Consider the following 19,118-nt stretch of genomic DNA (forward strand, 5'->3'; position numbering starts at 1 on the left):
GTGGGGGCGGGGCCGCGGGGCGGGGCCCAGTGGAACTGGGAGGCGGGGCGGGGCCGCTGAGAGCGGCCCCCGGGTGGGGCCATGGAGAGGCAGGAGGCTCTGGGGGCTGCTGGCTGCCTCCGCGGGGAATCCCCGGGAGCGGCACCCAAGGGTGTGCCAGAAGGAGTCGGAGCGGGCGAGGCCGACGCCGGGCCGCCGTCCGGGGTGGTCCCGTCTCAGGGTTCTGGGCCCTCCCCGCACTCCGGGGAAATCGTAACTTGCGCTCCTGGTTCTAGCCGGCCCACCGGGGGGGTAGCTGTCCTCGGTTCGGGGCCCCACCGGCACCCGGGGGAGGTTGCGGGCCTCAGCGCCGGGCCCGGGACACACCCTGACGGATTACATGCCCCCTTCCCTGAAGCCAGTGTGTGCGGGACCTGCAGCCCCGGGTCGGGGGGCTCTGGGGTGTACAGCTGGGAATACAGTCCATCGCGCTCCGGGTCAACCTGCTTGAACCTCCACAAACCTTGTGAGGACTGGCCCCGCAGCATCCTAAAGACCAGCACCACCATCCTGATGCAGAAATCCCTCAGCGCTGAGAAGTACGGAATCCAGCGCGGCCGGCTCCCGGCGCCGAGCCCCGAGGGAGGGGTGCCGGACACTGGCGGGGGCGGAGCTCGGGGAGGGGGTGGAGTCCTGACAACCTGGAAGCCGGGGCGGCCGAGGGCCATTGGGTGGGAAACCCGAGGTCCCGGGCCTTGTGGAGAGCAGCGGGTGCCGGGTCCACGCTGACTACACAGTGCGTGCAGATCATTAGGTGTAATCCCGATCCCCAGGCTCCTCTGCCTCGGACACGACGAGAGGGTACAAGGAAAAGGTTTTGAATGACTGAAGGAATGAGGGAGGGTTGTAAGGAGGAGGTCGCCGGGAGGTCTCCTCCCCGTTTTTTGTGTCCTTCCCCTACTCCAGGAAAAAGGCCCAGCGGTGGGATGAAATGAACATCTTGGCCACCTACCACCCCGCTGACAAGGATTACGGGTTTATGAAGGTGGATGAGCCCAGCACCCCCTACCACAGGTGTGGAGCACTCAGCCCTAGCCTTCAGCCCAGACCCTTTGCTATTCAAAGGGGGTTTGGGGAGGCAGAGAGGTCTCAGGGACTGGATACTGCCTGGTGCCCCGCCTCTCAGCCCTGTTCCCTCCCTCTGTCGCAGGCTGCAGGACAGCGATGAGGACATGCCTGGGGCGGTCTCTCACACAGTGACTCCCCAGGCGCTGGCCGAAAGGTGAGAAGCCCACCCGAGATCAGTAGGGATGTGGGGCCTCTTCCTTCCTCCACCCCTGGGGTCAGAGCCCCCTCTGCTTTTTGGCCACCAGAATGGGAGGTACTTCAGTTCCTATCAGGACTGACCAAGGCCAAGGTGGGAGAGAACCAGCCAGCGAGGCCCCATCTACCACCTGCACCCCTTGTCCTCTCCCCTTGAGTGCCAACTAGTCTCCCTCCCCTTCAGGTTTGCAACAATGGACAATTTCTACCCCAAGGTCCTGCGGTACCATAATAACAGAAGTTCAGAGTCTTCAGACATCTTTTCCAAGACACGTGAGATGAGGGGTCGGGGCTGAGTGGGAAGGGGGGGCTGAGTGGAAAGGGGAGGCAGAGTGAACCCTCGGCGGGAGCCTGGCAGGAAAGCCCAGCTCTTACCATGGCCCACAGACTCCAGTGATTTTGACAAGCACCGAAAGTCACACTACGATGAGGGAAAGTTCCTCATGGCTCAGAAAAGCCTTCCCTTCAGTAAGAAAAAGCCCTGCCATGGGGCTTGCTCCAGTCTGGGCAGCGGCGGTCGGGTCATGGAGCCCAGGCCTGTGGAGAGAGGCCGGATGGGAGGACTGACCGGAGAAGTCCAAGATGAGATTGGTCTGGTGACCAGGAACCATGTCCCAGAAGTCAAGGGTTAGCATGGGCCTTGAGAGGGAGGTGATGGGAGGCAAGCCCAGGGAAGACAGAAAGCAGCTGGGGGCGTCTGGGTGGCTCAGTGGGTTAAAACCTCTGCCTTTGGCTCAGGTCATGGTCCCAGGGTTCTGGGATTGAGCCCCACATCGGGCTCTCTGCTCGGCAGGGAGCCTGCTTTCCTTCCTCTCTCTCTGCCTGCCTCTCTGTCTACTTGTGATCTCTGTCTGTCCAATAAATAAATAAAATCTTTAAATAAAAAAAAAAAGAAAGAAAGCAGCTGGGGTGGGGTCCTCAGCACGACCCTCAGGGAGCCCGAGAAAGGCGTGGGGGATGGAGAGCTCACTGGGGTTTCCTAACGTGGGAGGAGGGCATAGAATGGAGATGAGAACCCAGGGCCTGAGCTTCTCCCCTGTGCAGGGGGGGCTCTTATGGACACCTGTGGATCCCTGGATGCCCCAGGCAACCGGAAGACTCAGCGTGATTGGGATGACTCCTCAGATCCCCCTACCTTCAGAAACCTGTCCCTGCCTTCAGCCACCGTCGTGTGGGACCAGGACATTGATCAGCAGCGCAAGGAGTATTATAGCAAGGGAAGGTATCTCAGATGCTCTCCCCACCCAGAGCTTGAGGAGGACACAGAAGACGAGCCCGAGCAGCGGGACAGTGAGAGCTGGGCGGGGTCAGCCCGGGGCAGGGGGTGCCGACAACCAACAGACTTGAGGGGTGCCCCAACCTTGACCCCCTGATCCTGCCAGGCTCCGCACATTTTAACTGGGTGATTGAGAGTCCCACAGGCACTGAGGTCCGTCTACTGGAGCATACAGGAAGCCCCGTTCAGGATCCCCAGGCCTCTGAAGAGTCCCTGGCAGGGACATCACAGCCTGGTGAGGGCACTGAGCTACAAGGCCTGGCTCTTGGCCAGCTCCCATACCCCCAGCCGCCCTTCTTTGCATACCGGGGTAGATCGCAACAGATGCCAAGAGCGGCCTCAAGCATCCTGGTGTGCAAGGCCCAAGTGTTACAGAGAGGAACCGGGGAGGCTCCGAAGGGACAGGGACCCCCTCTAGCTTGGGACTACCCGCTGGCCCCACGCCTCCTCCCTGACTCCTCTCTGCCACTCCCCACATTGCAGGGGCTGCCCTGTCCTCCAAAGACAGAGCAGAGTCAGGCTGGTGTCAGTGGGTGATATCCAAGGGGCTCAACTGGCGAAGCCCAGAAAGCTTGGAGAAGGAACTTGGAAGCAGCCCACACTCTCCACACCAAAACCAGTGCAGATGTGAGCCCGGGCAGGGGCGAGGGGCTGCCTGTGCTGGCCAGGGAGGGAGAGGGCCTGAGTGGGTAGCTTCTACGGAGTTTCAGGGGGGCAGGGGCCAGATCTCCCACCTGTTACAAGATAGCCAGTGACCCATTCCTTTCCTCGTCCAGACGAAACCCTGCGGATTCGATGGACACAGGAGGAGGAAAGCAGACAATGAAAACTGTAGCCAGCCTGGGATGGGATGGGGGCCAGCGTCTCCCAGGTCTTACCCCTTCCAGGTGGACAATAAAGAGAAGTGCAGGAGCCTGGGTGCTGTGACTCGTTCACGGAGGATGGGCTTGCTCAGTCACCGAGGACAGGGGAGGAGGGAGGGACCTCCGCACACAGGAAACCACAGTGAGCAGAGCAGAGAAGAAAGCTGGGAGCAGCCTGCCCGACTGGACTCAGCAAGGGCCTTCGAGGCCCAGAAGCAGGGCTGCAGCAGGGGGACGGCGCTTGGTGTGGCTCAACCAACCTTATTTGTACCATCGTTAGCATCTTTAGTTCTTCCAACAAGCCTGGGGGCTGGGGGGGGCCATCATCCCCACCTTCCAGATGAGCTAACCTGAGGAATCAACGAGCTTGCCCAGGGTCCCTCCAAGAGACAGAATCAGGACTTGAGCCTATATCTGCCAGCCCCCCCAACCCCCGTGTCCCCCAAGGAGAAAGGCAGGGGGCCCAGGGCTCCCAGGAGGAAGGGGACAGCCGAGTCTCAGTGGGCGGGGCTGTGGCTTCTCCGCCTGGCCCCGCCTCTGCCCCTCCCGGGCACAGCCAGCAAGTGTGAAGTGAGAGGTCCTCCTTGGACACCCCTTACCCTTGGAGAAGGAATTGAGCTCCCCCCCCACAGGCTCTTCCCCAGGAGAGGACCCCCTCCTCCTTCCTCATCAACCCCTCCGGGGGCAGGGAGCGTCTCCACTGTGTACCCCTGCCCGTCAGGCCCAAGACAAGACAAGCTGAGATGACCATCAAGCTGGATTTCGAGGAGTGTCTCAAGGACTCGCCCCGTTTCCGGTAAGTGTCCACAGGTCTGGGGGGACACGGGGGTGAGGTCCGACCCCCCTAACACACACACACACAGCCACCGTGCACACAGCACACAGCCTTCCCCAGGCCAGATGTCCTTCCAGGGGACAAGTTCACAAAGGGACAAGATCAAACTCGAGGGCCAGAGTAGCACCTCCACTAGGCGACCCCGGGCTCTGATGCTCTGCACCCCCTTTCCGGGCAGAGGGGGCCGCTCCAGCCCGTCTTCCCCCCAGAGCTGACACTCTCTCCTCCCGTCCTGGGGACCCCTGCCCCTCCCCCAGCACCTGCTGGGGCGGTTAGCAACTTCCTGCCTGGGCCACATCCACCCTCCCATTACCCTTCCTGCTTGGCCTGGGCCCCACGAGCTCCCACACTACGCAGAGGGAGGGAGCCCAAGAGGGCGGGTGGTCAGGTCCCCTTCACCCATCAGTTTTTCTGTCTGTCCCATTACGCACTAACCCCAACGCCAGCCTTCCTGGGGGGCCCAGACCCAATGCACCCAGACTCTGTTCCCGTGACCCCGTGCCTCTCTTCCCAGAGCCTCCATCGAGCTGGTGGAAGCCGAGGTGTCAGAACTGGAGACCCGGCTGGAAAAGGTGACAGGGGAGAGGCAACCCAGGATGGCATTGAGATGAGAGGGGCGGGCTGGGGAGAAGAGTGGAGACTCCCAACGAGTTCTGAGCGTTGTTGAATGCTAACCGTGTGGGCTGAATACTGTGGGGGCCACAGAGAAGGAGGTGGGAGCTCTGTACCCCCAAGGAGCACAGGGTCTTGGAAGACCAGACTCCCTGTGGGCTTCCTGGGTCAGCTGCGAGCCCAGCCTTCCCCTGGGCCCTGGGCCTCCAGACACAGGGACGGCAAGATGTTTGCCCCCGGGCAGCCCACAGACGGCCTTGGGGAGATAAACCAGTGAGTGAGACACTTAAACCTCAGACAGGAAGGCCATCCCGGGCCACTTTTCATAAAATGGGCACACTCCCTACCCCCTCCCCGGCTTGGTTTTTCTCTGTAGCATTCACCCCACTCTCCCATGGGATCTTTATTTGCCGCATTTGCTTTCTGCTGCCCCCTGATGAGTCGCTGCAAAGGGAGGGAGTGACGGAACCCATCCTGTACCTGTTAGCACAGTGTCTGAGGCTCAGGACTGGGGCTCGGCCCTTCTGGTCCTCTGCTCAGGGGCTCACGGGCTACAGTCCCACCTGAGGCGCAGGGCTCCCCTCCAAGCTCCTGAGGGCGTCTGCAGACTCCAGGGCCTTGCCCGGGCAGCCCTGAGACCTCCTCCTGCTCACAGCTGCCCCCGGTCCCCTGCCACGTGGCCCTGGCCCTGGGCAGCTCACGTCATGGCATCCAAGGCCCGCGGAAAGGTCTCTCCAGTGTGTGCTGCCAAGGTGATATCAATCTGGATGGAAATGCAGCCACAGGAGCCGCGGGCGGCTGTCCCCTCCCTCTGCCACATGGCATGACCATGTGGCGCGCTGTCTTGTACCTTTGGCCATATTCCATTGGGGTAGGATCAAGTCACGTGTCTCACACTGGTGGGGGGTGATGCAAGGGAGGGGCCCATCCAGGGTCATCTGAGAGCATGTCTGTCACCCTTGCCAATTTGCATTCTTTTTTTTTTTTAAGATTTTATGTATTTATTTGTGTGAGACAGAGAGCGAGAGCGAGCGAGCATGAAAAGAAGAAGGGTCAGAGGGAGAAGTCGACTCCCTGCCAAGCAGGGAGCCTGATGCGGGACTCAGTCACGGGACCCCAGGATCATGACCTGAGCCAAAGGCAGTCGCTTAACCCACTGAGCCACCCAGGCACCTGCCAATATGTGTTCTTGTTTTTTTTCCCCTGCTAGAACGTAAGTGACATGAAGAACTTTTATGTTCTGTGTTTGCTCAGTCCTCAGTGCCTATCCCACAGTCTGAAAGTTAGCCAACCACCAATTAATAGATAACATATTTTTATATATAATTTTTAAAATTTTTTTTTTACAGATTTATTTATTTTAGCAATAGAGTGCCTACGAGCAGGGGAATGGGAGAGAGAGACTCTCAGGCCGACTCCTCGCTGAATGTGGACCCTCTCCTCTCCCCCTCCCCACCCACATGGGACTCGATCTCTCAACCTTGAGATCATGACCTGAGTCGAAATCAAGAATCACACGCTTAAGTGACTGAGCCACCTAGGAGCCGCTAAGCCTTTCTGAGTTAATTACAGACTTGCAAGAAGTTGCAAAGATAGCATGGGGAGGTCCCATGTACCCATCACCCAGGTTCCCCCAGTGCTGGCCTCTTGTATAAGGCTAGTATGTTACCAAGCCAGGAAAGTGATGAGGGCATGATGCAAGGAACTGCCTAGAGAACTTACTTGGATTCTACCCATTTTGCATATACAGTAGACCTTTGAACAACCTGAGGGTTAGAGGCGCTGACCCTCCATACTGTCAAAAATTTACATATAATTCCTGACTCCCCAAAAACTTTACCGATAGCCTGCATTGATCGATCATGGAAACAGTCTATGAACATGCATTTTGTGTGAATCATATGTAACATATACTGTTTTTTCAATAAAGGGAGCTAGAGGAAAGCGTTATCAAGAAAGTCAGAAGGAAGAGGAGTACCTGGTAGGGTCAGTCCAGAGAGCGTGCAACCCTGGATCTCCGGGTCATGAATGCAAGCCACATGTTGGGTGGGGCGCCTGGGTGGCTCAGTCAGTGAAGCTGGGATCAGGTCATGATCCCAGGGTCCCAGGATCGAGTCCCACATGGGGCTCCCTGCTTCGAGGAGAATTTGCTTCTCCCTCTGCCTCTCCTCTCAGCCCCACTCGTGTTCCTTCTCTCTCTCAAATAAATAAATAAAATCTTAAAAAAAAAAGCCACATGTTGGATGTAGAGCTTACTTAAAAAAATAATAAACAAAATTTTCAAAACAATGAATCATAAGGAAAAAAAATACATTTACAGTACTGTACTGTGTTAATCAAAAAAGTTCACTTAGAAGTGGACCAGCGCAGTTCAAACCCATGTTCAAGATAGATTGTGCTCTTTCTTTCAAAAAGTCTTTGTCTGTAATTCAATGGCATTTAATCACATGCCTAGGTTCTTGTAACCAGAATCACATTTAAAACACAAAAATCGGGGCACCTGGGTAGCTCAGTGGGTTAAGCGTCTGCCTTCGGCTCAGGTCATGATCTCAGGGTCCTGGGATCGAGCCTCACATCTACCTCTGGGCAGAGTGTGGTGTCTGCTTAGGATTCTCTCCCTCCCTCTGCCTCTGCCCCTCCACCCCTCAATGCGCGCTCGCTCTCTCTCTCTCAAGGAAGGAAGGCAGGCAGGAAGGGAAGGGGGGGGGGAAGGGCACAAAACTCTACCACCAAAAGGGACTCTTCAGTGCAGCCCTTTGTCCTGCTACCCTTGCCTGCCTTCTGTCACCCGCAGCAAGCTCTTATCTGTTCTTCTCCAGACTTTTGCCATTTCTAGAATGTTCCATAAGTGCAATCGCCCATTATGTGGCTTTGTGGCTTCTCTCTTTTTCTTCTCTCAGAGTATGCCCTTGAAGTCCACTCAGGTTGTTACGTTTCAGCACAAGGAGTTCCTGTGTGGATAGTCCGTGCCTTTGCATCGCTGAGCACTCTTCCGTTGGCACGGATGGACCAGTTTATCCGTAGTTCAGTCTCAGGAAGGCTCATTTTTGGAGAAAGGGTGGTAGGTAGGGAAGAAACAGACACTCAGGATCCCAGCTGCAGCCAGCGACACTGTGAGCGTCTGGGTCCTTGCGCCTGACCACAGACAGCTTGCGGTGGTACCTGATTAGGTCAGGTGGTGGCTGGTCGGATCGTGGCTGGTCTCCCGACCATGACTCACCCTGTCAGCCACCTTCAGGTCCAGCTCTATTTCCCTGCAGCCTTCGCCAGCCCTCAAAAGTGTCTTTCAGTTCAACCAAATTTCACTGATGACCCAGGGCCCCAACTCTCCGAGCCCCCGCCACCCTGGGATTTCCCCAGACAACTTCCCTGGTGGTCTCCTGCCCCCTGGGCTGAGCTGAAGAGCTCCTTAGACACTCACTCTGTCCCAGCTGTGTTGACTCAGGTCAGAGCCAAGCGGTGTCCCCTCAGGGACCGTGGTTCCCAAACTAGGGTCCGAGATCAGGAAGGAGACCTCACTCAAGTGCCTGGTTCTTCCAGAGGGACCCTCCTTGGGCCAGACGCAGTGGGCCCCCGGAGCACCCTAAGGTGCCATGTTTGCCCTGGCCTGGTGGCCAGACGGCTAATTCATCTTAATGAGGGGGAAGCTCAGTGAGCACGGGGTGGGATGACTCCAGACAGGGAAGGACTGCGGAACCTACCCCCAGCTGGGTGGCCATTTATCCCACAAGCCGGATACTGACCGAGGCTGGGGTTTCCGGGGAGTGCTGCACCCAGGCAATTGGGGGCAGGGAGGGAGATGGGGCAGGGGACAGGGGAGGCGACACTAGCTTTGGTGAGAGGCTGGGAGGGGTTTTTAGCTGGGCACAGAGCCGTGGGGGCAAAGATGCAGACTGAGAAATCTCCCTTCCTGCAGAAGGGAGAGGAGGGGCGCCCAGTGTGGGGTGTCGGCACTGTGCAGTACAGGGCATAACTCCCCCTTAACCCCGTTGCTTCTTAGCTCCTCAAGCTGGGGAATGGCCTTCTGGAAAGTGGGCGCCATTACCTTGCCGCTGGCCGTACCTTCGTCGCGGGCATTTGTGACCTGGCCCGCCTGGGTCCCCCAGAGCCCATGATGGCGGTATGTCGAGCCGGCTGGGGTCTGCAGTGCAGAGATCCTCTGGAGGGGGAGGGGGGCCTGGGGTCTCGGGGTGCAATCCAGAGCAGGGCTGGGGCTGTGGCCTGAGACAGCCCTGGCAGGCTGAGCGCAGACAGCCTGCCGGCCCACGCCTGGTACTCTGTTTCTGCCTCTCTGTGCCCAGGAGTGTCTGGACAAATTCACTGAGAGCCTTAACCACAAGCTGGACAGCCACGCGGTAAGGGGGGCACAGGAGGGACTAGTGGTGGGGAGCAGCACTGTCTGTGGCCTGACCCTCCCCTGCCCATTTCTGCTCCCCGTCCGCCCACAGGAGCTTCTAGATACCACCCAGCACACGCTGCAGCAGCAAATCCAGACCCTGGTCAAGGAGTGAGTTGGGAGGGGAAACCAGTCTTCTGTCCCTCTTCCCACCACCGTAAGGGCCCCCCTGAATGGAGGAGCTGTGAGGTTGGGGGTTTCTGATGGTCCGACTGCTGTCCCCCATCCCCACACCCCCTTGGAGTCCGGACTGGAAGGCCATGCGTGGGCTGCCCACCTGGGACTTCTCTGCAGGGGCTGGTGGGGGTACCTTGTTCTGCGCATTACCCCTTCCCTCCACCACAGGGGTCTCCGGGGGTTCCGAGAGGCTCGCCGGGATTTCTGGAGGGGGGCCGAGAGTCTGGAGGCTGCTCTCATCCACAATGCCGAGGTCCCCAGGCGCCGGGCCCAGGAGGCAGAAGAGGCGGGAGCTGCCTTGAAGACCGCCAGGGCCGGGTACCAGGGGCGAGCGCTGGATTATGCCCTCCAGGTGCCTGCTGCCACCTGTCCCCTTCCCCGTCCCCTGGGATCCCAGGGCCTCTGGCCCCTCAAGGCTGGCGAGGCCCCCGTGCATTGGGAAGGGGCGCTGTGTTTTCAAGACTGACCTGAGGTCTTTTGGGGACCCTCAGATCAACGTGATTGAGGACAAGAGGAAGTTTGACATCATGGAGTTTGTGAGTTTCGGCGTCCATGAGGGCAGGGTGGGGAGGAGCTTGCTGATGGGGGCCGGGAAGGGAGAGGGAAAGCCAGAAGGGTCCCCTGTCAGCTCTGCACCCTGCCCACCTTGTCGCCCAGGTGCTGCGTCTGGTGGAGGCCCAGGCTACCCATTTCCAGCAGGGCCACGAGGAGCTGGGCCGGCTGGCCCGGTATCGCCAGGAGCTGGGCGCCCAGGTGGGGCCCCGGTGGGCTGTGGGGCGGGCGGTGGTGGGCACCGGGGTGGGCAGGCTAGTGGTGGAGGGAGGGAGGGGGCTCTGAGAGGCCTGTCCGGGCCTGGTTGGGGGAGGTCGGGGGGCAACTGAAATGTCCCCTGCTCCGCCCAGTTGCACCAGCTGGTTCTGAATTCGGCACGAGAGAGGAGGGACATGGAGCAGAGGCACGTGCTGCTGAAGCAGAAGGTGAGGCCTCCGGGTGTGGTGGGGCCTGGCTCAGGCCCCTCTGCCCGCTTCAGCTGCCCTTTGACTCCCTTGTGCCCCCAGGAGCTCAGAGGGGAGGAGCCAGAGCCAAGCCTCAAGGAAGGGCCTGGCGGGCTGCTCATGGAGGGCCACCTCTTCAAGCGCGCCAGCAACGCCTTCAAGACCTGGAGCAGGTGAGGGGCGGGGGGACCCCAATTGCCCAAACCCGCTCCATTCAGCGTTTTTTGAGTGGTGACAGGGTACTAAGTGGTGAGAAAACAGGCAAAACCCGCTGCCCCCACAGACCTTCCATCCCCAGCAGCAAAGCCGTCCAGTCAATCCTGTTAGGTTGGAAACGTGAGAAAGCAGGGGTGCAGAGAGCCGGTGAGGGGCTGCCGTTCTAGAGAGTGGTCTGGCTGGCTTCATGCGAAGGTGATGGCTTCCCAGTGAAGACCTGAAGGACACCTGGGTGGAGAAGGTTCTAGGCAGGGGGAGGAGCCAGCGCCGAACCCCGGGAGGGTCAGAGGGATCAAGAGGGGCACAGGGGTGTGGACAGAGAGAGGGAAGAGGGCGCGGGGAGGGGGGAGATGAAGCCGGAGCCAACGAGAGGGCCTTGCGGGCTTCCCTGGGGACTTAGGAACCATTGCAGGGGTGTGGGTGGGGGGGTCACCTGCTCTGACTCGGCTCCTTCCCATAGAGGATATTTGTGCAAATTGGAAGACCGAACCGCTTCCCTAAGATACTTCCATCTGTCAAACTGGCAAGCGACTCAGGGCCTCTGGCGGGCTCAGTCGGTCGAGGCTGGGACTCTAGATTTTGCGGCCGTGGGTTCGGGCCCCACGTGGGGTGGTGAATACTTCAAAAAAAAAATTACAGCAGGAGCCTAATTTATTGGAAAAAAGCATTTTACTGCCATCTACTGGAACGTTGTCTTCACAATTGCTCAAACCTGGGTTGTCTGGGGTGTGAGTAGCTTCTGTGTGCGCTGGCATAGCCCTGTGCCCTCCCGACGGGATGGGAGGGTCTGCCCGGCTCTCACCGCCATCCTTATGGGACAGAGGACACAGCCTGTCCAGTGTCCCTGTCCCGAGCTCGTCCCGATGCCCCCCACGCCCACGACTCTCTTTCCGCCTCCTCCAGACGCTGGTTCACTATCCAGAGCAACCAGTTGGTTTACCAGAAGAAGTACAAGGTAGGCAGGTGGCGTCCCAGATGCCGGGGCCCAGGGACCCTCAGCCCCCGCTGCAGCTGGCTGGCTGGCTGCCCCTGGTCACCTTCCTCTTCCAGGACCCCGTGACTGTGGTGGTGGACGACCTTCGCCTCTGCACGGTGAAGCTCTGCCCGGACTCAGAGAGGCGGTTCTGCTTTGAGGTCGTGTCCCCCAGCAAGTGAGTGTAGGGCCCATCGCAGAGGCATCTTGGGAGGTCCCCATGCAGCAGCAGGCATTAACCCTAAGGCGGCTGGATTGGGGGGAGGCCATCTGGGGGGTGTCCTGGAGGGAGGGGATGGGGCGATGGGGTATATTTAGAAAGATTGGACCATGTGGTCCCAAATCTCTGTTCGGCTGGTGTTTCGCATGTTGGGACGACTGGGCTGCGTCGAGTAGCATGTCAGCTAGCCGACCCTGGCACATGGCTCCCGGGGCCTCAGACTGCCCCCTCTGCTCCCCACTCCCGTAGGTCCTGCCTCCTGCAGGCTGACTCCGAGCGCCTCCTGCACCTGTGGGTCAGCGCCGTGCAGAGCAGCATCGCCTCGGCCTTCAGCCAGGCCCGCCTGGATGACAGCCCCCGGGGGCCCGGCCAGGTGCCTTCCCGTGGATGATGCAGGGAATGGGGGTCCCCGGGGAGGGGAGGCCCACCCCTTCCCCAGGCCCCAGGGCCACTCTCTCTTCCCTTGTCTCCCCCAGGGCTCAGGATACCTGGCCGCGGGCTCCTCGGCTACCCTGGGCTGTGGCGGGATGGCCCGGGGCAGGGAGCCCAGTGGAGTGGGGCACGTGGCCGCCCAGGTGCAGGGCGTGGACGGCAATGCCCAGTGCTGTGACTGCCGCGAGCCAGCCCCGGAATGGGCCAGCATCAACCTGGGCGTCACCCTCTGCATCCAGTGCTCTGGCATCCACAGGTCACTCCCCGCCACCCCTGTGGGGGCCCCACTCCTTCCTGCTGGGGGAGGTGGAGGGGGCCAGCTGGAGCCCAGCGTACAGGCTCCGCCCTCCCTCCCACCCTGCCCTGCCCTGCCCTGTGTGAGCCAGGGCAAGGAGTTTATTGGCTTGAGTGGGGTGTGGGGTCAGGGCTCTTGAGGGCAGGGGAACCCACGAAGAGCAGAAAGAGAGGAGAGGCCACAAGGCCTCTGCGAGTCTGGCAGAAGCGGGGGGCGGGGGTGGGGCGTGACCATAGGGGGAGAGAAGGGAGGGGGCTGGAAATGATGAGGCTGAAAACTGACCTGGAGGAGAAGGGAGAAGAGGGAGCAGTAGGGAGAGCCAGGCCAGGTGGCCCCCAGCCCTGTGGCCTCCTGGTCAGTGCCTGTGGCCCCACAGCGAGCCTGACCCCCCACTCTGGCCCTCCAGGAGCCTCGGGGTTCATTTCTCCAAAGTCCGGTCTCTGACCCTTGACTCGTGGGAGCCAGAGCTGGTGAAGGTGACTTGGGGCGCCACGATGAGAAGGGGGGCGGGGTGAGTTCTGATCTGCGTGCCCCGAGGGCTCAGACACTCACCTCCCCCCCACCTGTCTCTGCCTCTGCCTGCGCCTCCGGAAGCTTATGTGTGAGCTGGGGAATGTCGTCATCAACCAGATCTACGAGGCCCGCGTGGAGGCCATGGCCGTGAAGAAGCCAGGGCCCAGCTGCTCCCGGTGAGGGTGGGGGTGGTGTGGAGGTGCTTACAGGGAGGAAGAGGGTCTGGGACTGGAGGAGGGGAGACGGTCCCCCTCTTCCCCACCATGCTCTGCCAGGCAGGAGAAGGAGGCCTGGATTCATGCCAAGTACGTGGAGAAGAAGTTCCTGACCAAGCTTCCTGAGATTCGGGGACGAAGAGGCGGCCGGGGGCCCCCCAAGGGGCAGCCTCCTCTGCCCCCCAAGCCTTCTGTCAGGCCCCGGCCAGGGAGCGTCAAATCCAGGCCAGGTATAGCCTTGCTCAGACATTCACGGAGCCCGGCTGTGTGCCCAGCACTCTGCCAGAAGGCACAGAGCATGAGGCCCCGGCCTTCCCCTTGCCAGTGTTGGGGGCTGGGGGGCGGCCCACACCAGCATGGGTTCTTTTTTTCACAAGGCAAGAGTTTCAGGGGTTAAGGGAAGGGTGGGAGGGAGTTTAGGGCTGGACACAGGCAGGGAGGGTCTCAACTGCATGAGATAATTCAGGAGTGAGGAGCCCACTGGGGGTCCCAGAGGCGGGTGGAGGGCGTGTGCTTGGCCAGAGTGCAGGGAACGGGGCGCGGAGGCTGAGTGCTCACTGGAGATGTCTGGGCCGCCCAGATAGTTGAACAGAAAGAGGTTAATGAATGATACTGTCCCTGCCCCATGCCCCCGGGCCTGACACACACCCCCAACCCTCCACCTCCCACTGCAGTCCTGGGAGTCCCGCAGGCCTCCCTGTAGAGCATCTGGGGACTGTGCTGAGGATTTCATACCAGACTGACAGCCGATTCCCTCCACCAGAGCCCCCGTCCGAGGACCTGGGCAGCCTCCACCCTGGGGCCCTGCTGTTTCGAGCTGCTGGGCACCCTCCCTCCCTCCCCACCATGGCTGACGCCCTCGCCCATGGAGCTGATGTGAACTGGGTGAACGCCGGCCAGGAGAATGCCACTCCCTTGATCCAGGCCACAGCTGCTGTGAGTCTCACTGACCTCCCCGTCCCACCCTTAGGCTCCTTCCCTCTGATCCCTCTCTGATTTGGGGCCCACTTCTCACCCCTCCTCTGACCCTGTAAGGAATGATGACCGAGAGACACTGGTTGCTAGGGTTGTGTGTGGTCTGGGAGCAGACCACCCGGGTTTGAATCCGAGCTCCCACCGCTCACAATTGTGAAGCTGTGTGTGCCTCAGTTCGCTCATCTGTAAAACAGGGTCACACACCTCATGAGATTGTATTGTGGACTTCACGGGTCAGTACAGCTAAAGAGGTAGAGCAGAGCCCGACGCACCATACCCCAGCCCCTGGACAGACCCCATCTTAAAACATCTTGGGTCAGCTTCTAAAGATGCTACCTTCTCCTGTTCTCAATCCTTCTGTGCAGAATTCTCTTCTGGCCTGTGAGTTTCTCCTCCAGAATGGGGCGAACGTGAACCAAGCGGACAACCACGGCCGGGGGCCGCTGCACCATGCAACCATTCTGGGCCACACGGGGTAGGGGCGGGCAGGGACCCCGGCTGTGGGAAGGAAGGGTGCGCGGATGGGGTGAGTGGCCGGCTGAACCTCGCTATCCTTTCCAGGCTGGCCTGTCTGTTCCTGAAACGAGGGGCCGATCTGGGAGCTCGGGACTCGGAAGGCAAAGACCCTCTGACCATCGCCATGGAAACGGCCAACGCCGACATCGTTACCTTGTAAGGCGGTCTAGGGGCGGGGCCAGCGCTTGCCCGACCCACCTGGGGCGGAGCTAACGCCGGGCCCCGCGAGTGGCGGGAGGAGGGGAAACCGCGGGCGGGATCCGGGACCTGGCGGGGAGAGGCTGTTGCGAGTGTAGACTGGGGCTTGGAACAGGAAGGGGGGCGGGCAGGGTCCACGGATGGTGAGGTCCGCCCGCGTGAGGGGCTTCGTGGCCCGTGCGCGTCGGCAAGCACTGGCCTCGGGGGAGCAGGCGACTTTACCACCGCAGCTCCGAGGGTGGGCAGCTGGGAGTGGGGCCGCCACGAGAGTCTCCGGGCCGTAATTCCTCCCCTCCAGGCTCCGCTTGGCGAAGATGAGAGAGGTGGAAGCGGCCCAGGGCCAGGCAGGTAAAGAGCCTCCCGCCCCGCCCCACACTGCAGTTCTGGGCTTCTGGGCCCTGAAGGCCCGCCGGGCCGCCCTGGTTACTTCCACCGCCGAGTCCACAGACGCGCACCCGGCGCGCGGGAGGGCGCACGTCCTCGCGACGCCACCGAGCGCCCGCCCAGCCCGGCCTCCCTCCCCTCAGGAGACGAGACGTATCTGGACATCTTCCGCGACTTCTCCCTCATGGCGTCGGACGACCCGGAGAAGCTGAGCCGCCGCAGTCACGACCTCCACACGCTTTGATCCCCGGCTCCCGCGGGCCCACGCCCCGACCCCGTCTTCCCCGACCCCCGCTGCCCCTGGGCCATTAAAGCCTCCGCGCTGTGCGCCTCGCGTCGTGCTTCCCCCGCAGGGCGCCTCCCTCGGGTCAGGCCGGGCGGCGGGCGCGCAGGGGGTCTGCGAGCTCGAGCCGGTTAGGGGCCGCTCCCGGCGGGCGAGGTGGACTCGGCCTGGCCCCGGGCGGGTCTGGGGCGGGGCTCCCGGCCTCGGGCGACGTGGCCAGATGCGTCCGGCCGGGGAGAGGCCGCCCGCGTGGGCTGGGGGGCCGGCCTCCCGGAGGGGGCAGCTGGCGTCGGGCCGGGACGGAGAGGCGGGGTGTGGTCACCCCGGCCGGCAGGCATCCCCGGAATGCGGCGGCTCAGCACCCGCCCCCTCGGGAATTCCCGACCGGAGCGACCGGGCGGACACCACCCCCAAACCCGGGACGGCTGGGCCTCGAGCCACGCACTGGGCCGCAGACGTGAGGTCGGGCACACCTGGGGGCCCGCGAGGCGGTCGCGGCCACATCCGGAGCGACGCGCCTGAGTCACCCTGGGGACCCCACCCCCGCCCGCGTGCGCCAGTCCTGCCTGTCCGCCCCGTCTCTCCGGTTCCTGACTCTCGGCTCCTGACTCTCGGCTCCCACCTCCACCCGAGCCGCGCGCGAGCCCCGCGGGGGCGGGGGGCGGGGCGCCAGGGAGGCGGGGCTGTCTCTTAAAGGGCCCCGGCCGCTGCCCTTAGGCCACTTCCTGGGGGCGGAGAGGACTGCGGCGGCTGCGGCGACACCCGGGGAGGCGACGGCGCCCGGGTCCCGAGACTCCCCGCTGTTCCTATCAGAGTCTTCCGGTGGTCCCGGCTCGCGCTGAGCGCGCATCCCCGCCTCCCCGGCCGCTAGGGAGGCACCTCTGCGGCCGCTCCGGTCAGCCCCGCCTCTGCCTCCCGAGACCCGCAGCAGAGCCGGGCCAGGCCAGGCCTGCGACGGGCTCCCGGGGCCCTGCGTGCACTCGCCCGCGGAGACGGCGATCTGCCCGAGAACTCGGAAGGTGGGTCCTTCCGAGGGTCGGCCTGTGCTCGCCACCGTCACCTGCTGGTTGGATTCCGGAAACTCGCTGTCTGAAGCCCTCAGAGCCCAGCTGCTGACCCTCCGCCCAGAATCGAATGCGTCTGGACCGAAGTCCTGTCTCCCCTCTCTGGCTTCCGCGCTTTTCAAGCGTTCTCGCAAGCTTTCGGCCGTGTCTGTGCCCGGAAACCGTCTCCCCCACTACCAAGGTAGCTGGGGTGAACCCCAGATCTTACTGCCTTGTGCTCCAACCTGTGCATCCAACCCTGAGACAGTCTGAACTTTATGACCCAGTTCTGCCCACACCCAGGGAGTTCCGCCTTTTCTTCTCTTTTGGTGTCTCCTGTACTCCCCCAAAATTTCGCCGCCGCCTGTGCCCTCTTCGCCCCCCTCTTTTGGGGGCCCTGTGACCCTGAATGTGGGGGGCACACTCTATTCCACCACTTTGGAGACCCTGACTCGCTTCCCAGACTCCATGCTGGGGGCCATGTTTAGGGCGGGCACCCCCATACCCCCCAACCTCAACCCCCAGGGAGGCGGCCACTACTTCATCGACAGAGATGGCAAGGCCTTCCGGCACATCCTCAATTTCCTGAGGCTGGGCCGCCTGGACCTGCCCCGCGGGTATGGGGAGACAGCCCTTCTCAGGGCAGAGGCCGACTTCTACCAGATCCAGCCCCTCCTGGATGCCCTGCGGGAACTGGAGGCCTCTCGGGGGACCCCTGTACCCACAGCCGCCCTGCTCCACGCAGATGTAGATGCCAGCCCGCGCCTGGTGCATTTCTCCGCGCGCCGGGGTCCGCACCACTACGAGCTGAGCTCCGCACAGGTGGATACCTTCCGAGCCAACATCTTCTGCACGGACTCCGAGTGCCTGGGGGCCATGCGGGCCCGATTTGGGGTGGCCAGTGAGGGCAGGGCAGAGGGAGGCCCACACTTTCATCTGGAGTGGGCTCCCTGTCCCGCAGAACTCCCCGAGGCGGAGTATAGGAGACTGGGTCTGCAGCCTCTGTGGACTGGGGGGCCCGGAGAGCTACGGGAGGTGGTGGGCGCACCTGGCTTCCTGGAGGAGGTGCTGCGGGTGGCTCTGGAGCACGGTTTCCGTCTAGACTCCGTCTTCCCTGACCCTGAAGACCTGCTCAACTCGCGATCTCTGCGCTTTGTGCGGCACTGAGCCTGCTGCCCTTCCGTCCGGCCGGGGTGGGGGAGAGGGTGGACAGCAAAGGGAACGAAGGCCCCCCTGAAGCCTCTTAGCTCTGCCTCTGGAGCCGTGAGAGTCAGGGCTCCCGCTGCACCTGACTGGAGCCCAGGCGTGGGCAGCAGCTCCCAAGTCTGAGTGCGCTGAGGGCTCACAGCCGCGGGAAGGGTCTGGACTGGTGCTCAGTCTAGGATGGGTGGGGAAGGTTCTCAAGCTTGTTCCTGCCGGAGACTGGCGGCCTCTAGTGTCTCCTTGGTGGAGCTTAGTATTCAAGGTTCTAGAAAAGTCGGGACACCTCTCTGCCCAGGCTCAGCCTAGCGGGACCCTGGAGGGACACTGGAGTGTGGGAGGACGACTTCGGATAGGTGTGATGTGGTCTCCTGGGCCGTGGATTCTCCTGCTGCTGAATGGGCCTGCTCTGGCCTGACCAAAGAGAGACCAGAACACTCTAGAATATAGGAAGGGGGATTCTTTGCCGTGTCTCAGGTCTAAGGGAGACAGAAGGGCTACACCCTATCCTAGGTAGGCATAGGGAACTGGGGAGAATGCCCATACTCTAGACACCCAAGTGTTTTCCAGGGCCCCATATTGCTGGAGTCGGCCACAGGGACGAGGGCGGCATCTGCTCGGGTCCTGGGCTTGCTTCGTTCACGTGCTCATGTGTGCCAGCCAGTGTATCTGATCGACGTGTGGGTCTCTGCCGTCCCGGCTCCTGTCTGCGTTGCCGGAGACGGTATCCGTGGGCTCTGCATGCCCAGGCCGGTTTGGGGTTGCCCGGTGACTCTCTTGAGTAAATTGAGAGTGAGGAGTTTCATCAGAAGGGGGGGGGCGCTGTGCACACGCATGTGTGCTCACATCACCACGTAGGCAGGACCGACCAGTGGAGGTCTGAGCCACTAGGATCTTCCGGGTGGCAGGTAAGAGAAGTCCCTGGGCCTAACCAGGCCTAGGAGGCCTGTGCAGAACTCTCCGTTGCTAAGGCAACTATGGGCACGTTGCTAGGAGATGGCTGGGAAGGCCCAGGCTGCCCAGGGCAGAGGGGAGATGAACAGAAGAGGTGGGAGAGTGGGGAGAGGACAGGGGAAGGGGTGGGATTTCTGGTTCCCCCACGAATGGGAGACTCATGCACAGCTTCTTCACCGGGGGAAGCACTCGCTCATTATTTATCGCTGGTCATGATTTACAAGAAGAAAAATAAAATTGCTTTG

The 19,118-nt window shown here is 61.6% G+C and overlaps 3 protein-coding genes across 4 annotated transcripts; all 3 read left to right on the top strand.

Moving 5' to 3' along the window:
* Positions 1–81: 81 nt before the first annotated feature.
* On the top strand, positions 82–3,417 carry LOC111161061. Its single transcript, XM_022524520.1, has 9 exons — positions 82–578; positions 946–1,053; positions 1,190–1,261; positions 1,487–1,575; positions 1,690–1,929; positions 2,347–2,592; positions 2,685–2,813; positions 3,062–3,205; positions 3,355–3,417. Exons 1-9 carry the CDS (start codon positions 82–84, stop codon positions 3,402–3,404), a joined length of 1,575 nt encoding a protein of 524 aa, XP_022380228.1. The 3' UTR covers positions 3,405–3,417.
* On the top strand, positions 3,410–15,720 carry LOC111161060 (ArfGAP with coiled-coil, ankyrin repeat and PH domains 1). 2 transcript variants are annotated; one of them, XM_022524519.1, is made up of 22 exons: positions 3,412–4,237; positions 4,791–4,848; positions 8,889–9,008; positions 9,190–9,243; positions 9,337–9,395; positions 9,630–9,813; positions 9,953–9,997; positions 10,119–10,214; positions 10,364–10,438; positions 10,520–10,629; positions 11,576–11,627; positions 11,723–11,823; positions 12,115–12,238; positions 12,342–12,553; positions 12,999–13,068; positions 13,187–13,281; positions 13,381–13,550; positions 14,084–14,256; positions 14,661–14,770; positions 14,857–14,967; positions 15,308–15,357; positions 15,537–15,720. In XM_022524519.1, exons 1-22 carry the CDS (start codon positions 4,185–4,187, stop codon positions 15,635–15,637), a joined length of 2,223 nt encoding a protein of 740 aa, XP_022380227.1. In that variant the 5' UTR covers positions 3,412–4,184; the 3' UTR covers positions 15,638–15,720. The 2 variants fall into 2 exon arrangements, with proteins under 2 accessions (XP_022380226.1, XP_022380227.1); XM_022524518.1 differs by having other exon boundaries at positions 3,410–4,237; positions 15,308–15,720.
* A 78-nt stretch (positions 15,721–15,798) lies between these two features.
* Positions 15,799–19,118, top strand: LOC111161062 (potassium channel tetramerization domain containing 11). Its single transcript, XM_022524521.1, has one exon. The coding sequence runs from the start codon at positions 17,188–17,190 to the stop codon at positions 17,884–17,886; it is 699 nt and encodes a 232-aa protein (XP_022380229.1). The 5' UTR covers positions 15,799–17,187; the 3' UTR covers positions 17,887–19,118.

Source organism: Enhydra lutris, unplaced genomic scaffold (genome assembly GCF_002288905.1).
Source record: "Enhydra lutris kenyoni isolate GAN:26980312 unplaced genomic scaffold, ASM228890v2 scaffoldscaffold82, whole genome shotgun sequence".
In the NCBI taxonomy this organism is placed as follows: domain Eukaryota; kingdom Metazoa; phylum Chordata; class Mammalia; order Carnivora; family Mustelidae; genus Enhydra; species Enhydra lutris.

Excerpts from the sequence above, each read along its gene's own strand:
- LOC111161061 (XM_022524520.1), top strand. The coding sequence starts at position 82 with ATGGAGAGGCAGGAGGCTCTGGGGGCTGCTGGCTGCCTCCGCGGGGAA. Across the intron at positions 2,814-3,061 it reads GGCAGGGACATCACAGCCTG|GGGCTGCCCTGTCCTCCAAA; the intron begins GTGAGGGCACTG and ends CCCACATTGCAG. Across the intron at positions 3,206-3,354 it reads ACACCAAAACCAGTGCAGAT|ACGAAACCCTGCGGATTCGA; the intron begins GTGAGCCCGGGC and ends TTCCTCGTCCAG.
- LOC111161060 (XM_022524518.1), top strand. The coding sequence starts at position 4,185 with ATGACCATCAAGCTGGATTTCGAGGAGTGTCTCAAGGACTCGCCCCGT. Across the intron at positions 10,439-10,519 it reads ACGTGCTGCTGAAGCAGAAG|GAGCTCAGAGGGGAGGAGCC; the intron begins GTGAGGCCTCCG and ends TTGTGCCCCCAG. Across the intron at positions 13,282-13,380 it reads CCAGGGCCCAGCTGCTCCCG|GCAGGAGAAGGAGGCCTGGA; the intron begins GTGAGGGTGGGG and ends ATGCTCTGCCAG.
- LOC111161062 (XM_022524521.1), top strand. The coding sequence starts at position 17,188 with ATGCTGGGGGCCATGTTTAGGGCGGGCACCCCCATACCCCCCAACCTC.